The sequence below is a fragment of the Nicotiana attenuata genome, unplaced genomic scaffold (assembly GCF_001879085.1).
Source record: "Nicotiana attenuata strain UT unplaced genomic scaffold, NIATTr2, whole genome shotgun sequence".
NCBI classification, from domain to species: Eukaryota; Viridiplantae; Streptophyta; class Magnoliopsida; order Solanales; family Solanaceae; genus Nicotiana; species Nicotiana attenuata.
This window is the reverse complement of record NW_017670799.1, coordinates 371,537-382,368: the sequence shown is the minus strand read 5'-3', so window position 1 is coordinate 382,368 and position 10,832 is coordinate 371,537. Positions and strand designations below refer to the sequence as shown.

The following is a 10,832-nucleotide window of genomic DNA, read 5'->3' as shown; positions in this document are numbered from 1 at the left end:
AAATAATTATACCAACTTTGGTAGCCACTTCTCTTTGACACATTAACTTTTGGGACCCCTTGAGTCGTGCTCTCCTCCTCACCTAAACCACTTTTCCCACTTGATTTCACTTTTTCTTCATATCTTGTGAACTTTATCATGTAAAAGACCCCACTATGAGAGCTTAAATAATTTCCTACTTAAAAAAGAACTTAGTTTTCTTATTTTAAAATATTCGAGTTAGAGAATGAAAAACTTCTTGGTGGAGAGTACTTTACTCCTTTAGTAGATTTAGCGCGTAAATAATGATACCTGTTGGAAAAATTTACCGATAAGGGGTGCTAGCTAATTAGCCGGCACATTAGGTCTAACCCTAAACTTTGGTGTAGTCTATATAAATACCACTATGAGTGTTGGGAGACTCACTTGTTCACAAGAGAGGGCGGCTAGTGTAAGTTCTATGCATCTAAACTTAGGATATAATCAGGCTGGATCTGCCACATGAGGATTCCCGACGATCAGTAGTTCGAGTCAGATTGCTACAGACGATCCGCTTTTGCTAAGGAAACATACTGTAAATTTCTTTACTAATTTTATTATGGGACTGATAAATTTTGAATACCGAATAGTTAAACCAAATAAAAAAGTTTAAGTTGTATTGAAAGTGTGAAATACAATATAAAATTTCTCCTTCCAACTCTTCTCAACTCCCATTCTCCACCAACCTTTTTGACCATAGTTTATTCCTCCACTTTTGATCTGCTTTCACACAACCCCAACCTTGACTACTCATTATTGGTTTCTCATTTCTTAGTTTAAAAAATACAACCCTCAAAACCCAAGAAAAGAAAAAGTTGTTATTATATCTCCATTTTCTTGATTTTAGCTTTAATGGAATCACCATCAATTTCCCAAGAAGTTGACAATGAGCTTCAAGCTGAAGTTCTTTCTCCTTCTTCATCTATGGCTGACACTATTATAAAGCCTATTTCAAGAACAACTGTTAATTTTGCTATGGGCAAACATCGTATGGCTGCTGCCATTTCTTCTCTCGATCAGCAAATCCAATTTATTCAGGTCTTCATTTCTTTAATATTTTCCTTTATAATAGTCAAGGCATGATTTTCGTCTGTGTAAAACGGGGTTGTCTTTTCGTTGAGTCGGGAAGACGATCCAAATCGTAGTCAGTATTTATTATTTTATTGAACACGATGTGGTTTGCTAGTCGCTGAAATTATTATTATTATTATTATTATTATTATTATTATTATTAATATTATTATTCGCATTTGAAGTTAGGTGTTGTAAATTTAAATTGTAGGAAGAATTGGAGCAGCTTGAATCATATGGAGAGGCCTCCATAGTCTGCAAAGAGTAAGTATTTAGATTATTCATTTCTTCATCACTTTCTTTTTTATATTAACAATCTCAAAGAGTTTTTCTTTGCTCTTTGTCATATTGGTTTCCTTTATTTAATTATTCTCCAAAATTAAATAACAGGGAACATAATTCTGGAACATCATAAGAACAAATGCAAATTCTTTGTAAAAGTGAGTTATGCAAAATGTACAAAATAAAGATTTATATCCGTTCTTTTCTGAATTTCTTTATAAAATTATTTCCTTATTTTTTTATTTTGTCATATGCTTGGATTGTTTAAAATAAAATACACTATCTTAAGTATTTTGTTTCAAAAGTATAAGAAAAAATCTTAAGTTGAGTCTGCTTATTTTATAAAATTTTGTTGCAGATTTCTTTCAGTCGTTGAATCCAAACCAGATGCTCTGCTTCCAGTGTAAGAATTATCACAATTTATACTTTTTATGAGTGTTATTTTTTCAAATTTTATTTTCTATTTCAGCTGCCTCCATAAGCAAATATAACACTATTTTCTTATTGACCATTTTTTAAAATAATGACATATTTTATAAATTTGAGAATAAAATTTAAGCTTCTTATTTTGTCTTTAATGAGAAGTTATCATAGCCACAATTTTTATAAGTTTATACCACAGGTTTCAAATCTTATTGCTATACAAATTTTATAGTATTTCTAGGATTATAAAATTTAAAAATATTTTTTATTTCTAAACTCTGAAGACATAGGTCATCACATAAATTACAAAAGAAGAATTAACCTATATAGCCGTCTACCCAATCGCTTAAAGTAAATATAACAGGGGATGTATAATATGTGTATAACCGTGAATAATACAATGAATAATCTATATATACTGATTAAAAAAAGTAAACGGTAAATCCGGCCTGCTATTTGTGGAAAGATCTTAAAAGGACCCCTAAAGAGATTCAAATGGGTTTCCATAGTGTCTTGTAAATTAAGCCAACTTTCCTAATCACCGTTTTTGTAACTTGTAGTGTTTAGAGCCCGTTTGGACCATGGACATAAGAAATTTTTCCCTTTTTTCCAAAAAGTTTTCACTTTTTTTCGAAATCAACGATTGTTCATAAAATTTTCAATTTTTACTTGAAGATGCATTTTGGAAATTTTCGAAAATTTGAAATACTCCAAAAAGTTATTTTTCAAAAATTTCACTCAAATAACTCACAAAACTTCAAAAATAATCCAAAATTATATTCATGTCCAAACACAACTCTAAATTTCAAATACCATTTTCACTAGAAATTTCTTTCCACCTTTTTTTGGAATTTACAACAGGCGTCTATTATTGAATTCACCCGACCCCTGACTCATTGTACTAGTTACTGCTATAGCTAGTGTACAAGAAATAACATTGTTATCTTTGTGTCATCTCTTTTTTTTTTTGGTTTCCAATCCGGTATTCGAAACTCGCATTGGAGCCTAACTATATCCGACTTCGTGCCGCGTAGGGCCCCATCGGGAGTGGGGGGGGGGGGGGGGGTAGAGGGAGGGGGAGGGGGGAGCGCTCCTTACTACGGATTTTCCATACTCAGGGCTCGAACCCGAAACCTCTAGTTAAGGAAAGAACAGCCCCATCCGCTGCACCATATTTTTTGGTGTTTTTGTGTTATTTCACCTAGAAATTTAGACATCATTTCAACCATAATGGTATTCCTCTTTTGGGCTCCACAGAGTTTGAAAACGTGGTGGATGGAAAACAATAGCTTATAAGCTTCGGCCTAGCTTTTCCAAGGCCAAAAGTCAATTTTTCAAAAGAGTATTTTTTTTAAAAAAGTTGAAGTGTTTGGCTAAGTTTTTAGAAGAAAAAACCGTTTGAGCAGAAGTAGAAGCAAAAAAAACAGCTGCTTCCCAAAAGCACTTTTTGAAAAGCACTTTGAGAAAAATACACTTAGAACACTTTTTACAAGCTTGGCTAAAAATTAATTGTTGTTCAAAAGTAATTTTCAAATTAATTAACCAAACACATAAACTGCTTCTCACCAACTATTTTTGAAAAAAATACTTTTGAAAAAAAACGCTTTTCAAAATAAGCTGATTTTAGAAGCTTGGCCAAACATGCTATTAGATTAGATATGACCTTTCAAAAAGAAACTATGGTTTCGTTATGACCAATTAGGGAAAAAAAATATAGAAAAAGTTATTTTGAACAACAACATCAATTGCTTCGAGATGAAAATTCCTCATTTCTCTTGTTTAGTTTTACAAATGAAAAGAAGAAAGACATATGTAGCGCAGAGATTTTCAAAATTCTTATTTATTTTTATAGTTTGACTTAAATATCTCTAATTTTAACACAAAATATTATATCACAATCTAAAAAAGTTATGTGACACAACTAATAAAAGATATTAGTAGTCCCAAGGACTTTGGTCTAGTGTTAAGAATACAATATGTAACGTGTGAGTTAGATGCATGTTGCAAGTTTGAACCTCCTGGAAACAAAAATTTGATAGGGATGTGTGTGTATGCGTCAGTATGTGCAAGTATTATTGCATGTAGTGTGCTCTTACAAGTGAAAGGAGACCGGAAGTGAAGCCCGTAAAAAATTAAAAAAAATTAAAAGAGAAGTGAGTGACGATAATATACTTAAACCTGCAGAAGATACAATTAGAGTGAAATAATTAAACTAGGCGGCAGAGCCGACCATATAAATAAGATGCAATAAAATAAATGAGGTGGCTTAGCCAACCATAATTCTAGAGTAATATAAAAATAAACTTGATTGTTATTCAAATTGAAAAATTGATATTACAAGCCAAAAACTTATAATAGTATGCTAGAGGGAGTAAGCTTTGACCAATTCTAGAGAGGGAGAGAATTCTTTCTCAAGTGGTAGTGTAATGTAGTATGTTTTTACTAGTGATAGGGGGAACTATTTATAGCATAAAGCTAAAATAAGATACTGATTCCTAATGTCATTGATGTTGTTATTAGGAGTAAGTGCTTGCTGATGTCATGAGCTATGATATCAATATGTTGTCATGCTGATATAATCCATGACTATTTTCTCAGTATTATATCGGGGTCTTCTTCTTCTTCTTCTTCTGATGATTTTCAGACGAAGATGCTTGACATTGTTGACTTGGAATTTGTGTCTTGATTTGGCAGAGAATTTTTTTTATTTGCTGGATAAAATCAAGTTTGTTGCTGGAATTAGCTAGTTGTGCAGTTGCAATAGATTTCTGCTGTAAAAATGAAATTTGGGCAGAATAAGGCCAGATATTGTGAATTAGTCAAAAATCACTTGTCTATTGCTGGGACATATGCATCAGACGGATCTCAATTTTTGTATCACTTGCAGTGGCCTTGGAGGGCTAACCACAGTAGTCCTTTGTATTCTTCTGGTTTGTGGAAGAAAAACTTCTGGGAATAGATCCACGGGATGTGAAATCCGTGGAAAAATCAGGGGAGTATGGGTATTTGTTTCTCACTTGAATACCTGTGGCAAAAATAGTCATATCCTTCTTTTATTGGCGAAAGGACAATTTCAACCTTATGACCGTAAGCATGCCACCACTAATGCATAAACCACTGGGAATTCAGAGGTTAATTGTTTATCCCGGAGGATAAATCATGAATGTTTTTCAAGTTGATTTTGGAAGATGAAAGCATTCATCTACACTGCCTGGTAGTCATAATAATTATAATATTATGGTTCAAAAGATTGAGAAAGCTTTTAGTATTTAGCTGGATGTGTTCCCTATTCTTTCGGTGAGATTATTTTGTTAATCCACACTGTGATATGTGTGACATATGACTGGGTTTACTTATCTTTGTGGGATATAAATAAGCAGGATCTGGTATTTGTGAGAATGAACTTATAGCATTTTTGGGTATAGTTGGGAGAAATTTTTTATATGAAATTGGCTGAAGGGCTAAGTATTTGCTTAGCTACCTCTTGGGGATTGGAATACCAGAATTCTGGTTTCAATTTAAATAAGTGGGTAAACACTTTCATTCTTAATGTAAGTGGGTTCCTCGGAGGAGGAGCCTTTGCTTGAAGAAATATGTTGTGGCACTGATAAAGAAAGTGCTTGATTGGGTAGCGAATGCACCGAGCTTGTATTCTGTGGGATGATAGATAGACATCCAGTGCGTGTAATGCGGCATTTAGCCTCCACTTATTTTTGTGTGGTGCTTTTAGCAACCACATGACGTGAGGAGTCTGTGTGGCTTTGGGCCCCCACGAGGTTAGAAGAAGATGCATGGCTTTGTGCCGCCACATTAGAACAATAATTTCGATACAATTGATACTGATCTCTCAGTTATTTTCTGAAAAAGTCCAGGCATGGTTATTTGATTTTTGAATCCCATGAGTTGGCACCAATGCATGAATTCTTCATTCGACCAAGGAGAAGACATGGTTTGGGCTAGTTGAGTTTGAGCTTGTTGAGATTCTTTTTCCTGAACTAAGTCTGTCCACTTCTTTGGAGTGAAATTGTAATGAGCTCTGAATTTTCTAAGAGATAAGCTTGGGGAGCTCCGCTCATTGCGTAATCTGATGGTTTTCTGTAGTTGGTTGGCTTCGTCCAGTTGTGTCTCTTGAGGGTTGCTTGGAGGCAACTGAAATGATTTGTTGTTGGGTTACAACATCTGTTTGGGACTGTTTGGGTACTGCTTCAGTCATATTTTCCTTTAGTGGAGGAAGAGCAGGTATTGAGTATCCGAAATTTCTGTCTTTTTTTTCCTAGGTATTTTATTTCCCCTACAAAAATTCTCGAGTAAGAAAATCTAAAATATAGTATGAGCTCCCTGAAGTTGGAGAAGGGAAGAAATTTTAGGAAGGGGAAGAGAAAAGGTGAAAGAAAGCCATAGCCAAATTTGCAAGTAATTAGGTAAAGAATTTATTGATCCATGTGTTCATAAATCTAAGTTTATTGATCCATCAATTCCATATAACTACAAGTTAAAAATAAGAATAATAATTCTTACTTCCTCCCATGGCTCTGATACCAAATGGAGCTTAAACTATATTTCAGATTTTTTTATCTGAAAATTATTGCAGGGGAGATAAAATGCCTAAGAAAGAAAAAAGACATAAATTTCGAATACTCAAATACCTGCTCTTCCTCCGCCAGAGGGAAATATGAATAAAACAATATCCAAACAATCCCAAATAGACATTTTATCCTAACGAAAAACCATTTCAGTTGCCAAGTAACCCTCAAAAGACACAACCGGACCAAGCCAGCCCAACTACAGAAAACCATCAGACTACGCCATGAGCGGGATTCCTCAAGCTTATTTCTTAGAAAATTCAGAGCCCATTCCAATTTCTAGTCCAGAGAAATGGGCAGACATAATTAAGGAAGAAGAATCTCAACAAGCTCAAACTCAACTAGTCCAGACCATGTCTTTTCCTTGGTCGGATGAAGAATTCACACGCCAACTCATGGGATTCAAAAATCAAATGACCATGCCTGACCTTTTTAGAAAATAACTGAGAGATCAATATCAATATTATTGTTCTAATAAAGCGGCACAAAGCCACGCATCTTCTTCCAACCTCGTGGCGACCCAAGCCATACAACCTTCTCATATTTGTGGTTGCTAAAAGCACCACACAAAAATCAGTTGAGGCTAAAAGCCCCATTGCACGCACCGGATGTCTATCCAACGTCCCACAAAATAAAACATGGTGCGTTCGGCACCAGTGCTACACCCTATTTCTTTAAGAAAAGGCTCCTCCTTTGAGGAACCCACTTACATTAAGAATGAAAGTGTCTAATCACTTGTCAAATTGAACCAGAATTCTGAGATTCCAATCCCCAAGAGGTAGCTAAGCAAATACTTAGCCCTTCAACCAATTTCACACAAAAATCTCCCAACTATACTCAAAAATACTATGAGTTCATTTTCACAGACACCAAATCTTGCTTATTTAAACCCTACAAAGATAAGAAGACACAGTCATATGTCATACATACTATGGTGTGGATTAAAAAAATAGTCTCATCAAAAGAATAAGGAACATATCTAGCTAAATACAAAAAGGTTTCTCAACCTTTTGATCCACAATTGTATAATTATTATGACTACGAGGTAGCGTGGATGAATGCTTTCACCTTCCAAAACCAACTTGAAAAACATTCATGGTTTATCTTCCGGGATAACAATTAACCTCTGAATTCCCTCAGTGGTTTATGCATCAGTGGTGGCCTGCTTACGGTCCTAAGGTTGAAGTTCTCCCTTCGCCAGTAAAAGAAGGATATGACTATTTTTGCCACAGATTTTCTAGTGAGCAACAAATACCCACACTCCTCTAATTTTCTCACAAATTTCACATTTCGTGGATCTACTCCCAAAATTTTTCCTTCCACAAACTAGAAAGATACAAAGGACTACCATGGCTAGCCCTCCAAGGCCAATGCAAGTGGTACAAAATTAGGATCCATTTGAAGCATATTACCCAGCAATAGACAAGTGGTTTTTGGCTAATCCACAATATCTAGTCATAACAGATGCTGCCCAATTTTTATTTTTACATAAGAAATCTATTACAGCTGCACAACTAGCCAATTCCAACAGCAAATTTAATTTTATCCAGCAAATGGAAAAAGTTCTCCACCAAGTCAAGACACAAATTTCAGGTCAATAATGTCAAGCATCTTTGTTTGAAAAATCATCATCATCATCAGAAGACCTTGATATAATTTTCTAAGAAAATAATCAGAGATTACATCAGCATGACAACATATTGACAACACAGCTAGCATCATTCACGATATCAACAAGCACTTACTTCTAATGACATCATCTTTGACATTAGGAAACACTATCTTTTTTAGTTTTAGGCTATAAATAGTCCCCCCATCACTTCTAAAAATACAGCACATTACACTACCCCCTTGAGAAAGAATTCTCTCCCCCTCTCTAGAATTGGTTAGAGCTTACTCCCTCTAGCATACCGATAAGTGTGGATTTTAACCACTTACTAGTACCTTCTTGCTTTAGTTTTAGTCCGAAAGTGTTGATTCTTGTTCCCAAATTGATGAAATTGTGCAAATTGAAGGCATGTTGGAGGATTGGACCTTAACAAAGATTTCTAACTAAAAAAGGAGTATTCAGGCTAAAAAAGGCAAGAAGGAGTACATCAGGAAAAAGTGCGGTCCGCAGATGAAAGTGCGATCCGCAGAAATACACCTGCGACCGCAGAGAAGGCACCTGAGCCTCAGAGGAGTTTAAACAAGTGTGGTCCGCGCACCAAATTGTGCGGCCGTAAAATTTGGTCACACTGACATGATTGGAAAAGTTCAAAGAAGGTGCAAAAATACCAAGTATGAAGTCTCGCTAAAGTGCGGTCTGTAGATGAAAAAGTGCATCCGCAGAAGCTGAAGTGCAGCAGCAGATGGAATAGTGCGGCTGCAAAATTCTTCCAACTGAAGAAGAGAAGAAAAGTGCAGACGGCACATGGAATTGTGCTGCCCCAGAACCTCGCGAAGGTCATTTTTGTTAGCGAATTTCAGGGCACTATAAATAGACAGGAAACTACTTTTTAGGGCAAGTTTTGTATTTAAAGTAGCTGTAGTAGTTATCGTTTACCCTTCTGGAAAAGTAGTGACAAATATTGGTGAAGATTCATTAGTTTTATCATTTAATCTTACTTTATGGATTTAATCACTTCTCCTACTTTATTTTCTTCACTTTCTAGTATGAGTAGCTAGATTTTTTCAAGGTTTGTGACCCAACCCTAATGTGTAAACCTTATGGGTTATTAATTTTAGTGCTTGTTTATGATTGAGTATTTATTACTTAGCCTTGTTTATGCATTATTTCTAGAAATAATAGTTGCAAAATGTGATTCATGCCTATTTGACTTGGTTCTTACTTGAGAAAGAGGGACTTAATCTAGGAAAACTTGGCTAACAAGAAATTGGGCCAGTTAAGGTTTTGGCTAGTCTAATTAAAGGGTCTGAACTAGAGATAGAGAAAACCCGACTTGAGCTCGTATCAACTGTTTGAATTGATACCCAATTGGACTTGAGAAAGCCAATATGGGCATAACCACTCTATATACGAGAAGTATTGAGCAGGTACTTGAAAATTGAGAGTTATAGTACACCTCGATCAATAAAACAAGCATTAACGTGATTTATCCATTAGGTTAGCACCTAGGCGAATGTTACATCCCTAGCTTTTTCCCAATTGATTAAAAACATCAAAAACAATTATTCTCTTTCTAGTTAATTGCAATTAGTTTAAATCTCTTAGTTTTAATTAGGAAAACAAACACCCTTTGTTTGGAAGCGCAATAGAGTCATTTCACCTACTCTCATCAAATATCTACCCTATCATCTTACACAAACTCTCTGATGAATTCGACCCCGACTCTTGTATCAACGACCATGTTCACTCACTATTGAGTGCGGATTGGACGTGGATCGCATACTATTATAAGTTTTTGACTTGTAACATCAATTTCAGTTTGAATAACAATCAAGTTTATATTACTCTTGCATTATGGTTGGCTGAGCCACCTAATTTATTTTATTGCATTTTATTTATATGATCGGCTCTACCGCTTAGTTTAATTATTGCACTCTAATTGTATTTTCTGCAGGTTTAGTTATATTATCGTCACTCGCTTCCTGTCGTTGCTTCTCTTTTATTTTCCCCTAATCTTTTAGGGGCTTCACTTTCGGCCTCATTGGTGTGTGTATGGTTAATTTCTTACGGAATATATATTTTTAGTCGCTCCAAAAAATAATAGGTTTTGTATATGTGTATATTGTAACAAAGTATACATATTTATATATTCTTTGGCTAATGAATGTAATTAGTTCAGCCGACCGGTCAATTTTATATTTTGTACTTATTTTTTTGGTAGGCGATTGTTGAAGTTAAATTTCTTAATCTGATATTTAAGTGAAGATAAGTAGAGGGATGAAATTTCAAACCGTCCAAACTAAATAAAATGTTGGTTTGCTTTTGCAGGACAAAAGGCCCATCAGATGTTAAGTGGGATAGATGGTTTCAAGGAGCCAATGGGTCAAGACGTAACAAACGGTGGATCTGAATTTCCTTTTTAACCAAAATACCAAAGAAATTAAGTAAAATTATCTTGATTTTCCTTTTTATATACATACAATCAGATATTTTTATTTGTATATTTGATTTTTACAATGTTGTATAAGGTGTCATGTTAAAAGATAAGTGAGAAAAAACGACCCCAAGGGCCAACATTACTCAAATTGGTCCTTACAATATTATACCGAAGTGCTAATTAAGACTTGAGAATAGAATGACCACCTTCGAAACTTAGAACGGCTGGCCTGTTTGGCTACTAGAACGGGGAGAGGGAGAGTCATGCCCATTCTCTATTCGGGCACGATCAAGAATATAAAAAGAAATGAAAACCGAAAATCTTTTGATGAATAAAAATGAAAATAATATGAGTTAAAAGAAGTAAAATATTGGGACCGGCCCCGAGTTAGAGAAAATTTTGATGGAAT

At 34.9% G+C, this 10,832-nt stretch overlaps 1 protein-coding gene across 3 annotated transcripts; it reads left to right on the top strand.

Moving 5' to 3' along the window:
- Nucleotides 1-672: 672 nt before the first annotated feature.
- Nucleotides 673-10,571, top strand: LOC109243422 (guanine nucleotide-binding protein subunit gamma 2-like). 3 transcript variants are annotated; one of them, XM_019410355.1, is made up of 4 exons: nt 673-1,056; nt 1,301-1,353; nt 1,730-1,774; nt 9,941-10,164. In XM_019410355.1, the coding sequence occupies exons 1-4, from the start codon at nt 871-873 to the stop codon at nt 10,005-10,007; spliced, it is 351 nt and encodes a 116-aa protein (XP_019265900.1). In that variant the 5' UTR covers nt 673-870; the 3' UTR covers nt 10,008-10,164. The 3 variants fall into 3 exon arrangements, with proteins under 3 accessions (XP_019265900.1, XP_019265901.1, XP_019265899.1); XM_019410356.1 differs by lacking the exon at nt 9,941-10,164 and adding an exon at nt 8,393-8,641 and having other exon boundaries at nt 674-1,056; XM_019410354.1 differs by lacking the exon at nt 9,941-10,164 and adding an exon at nt 10,315-10,571 and having other exon boundaries at nt 680-1,056.
- Nucleotides 10,572-10,832: the final 261 nt, after the last annotated feature.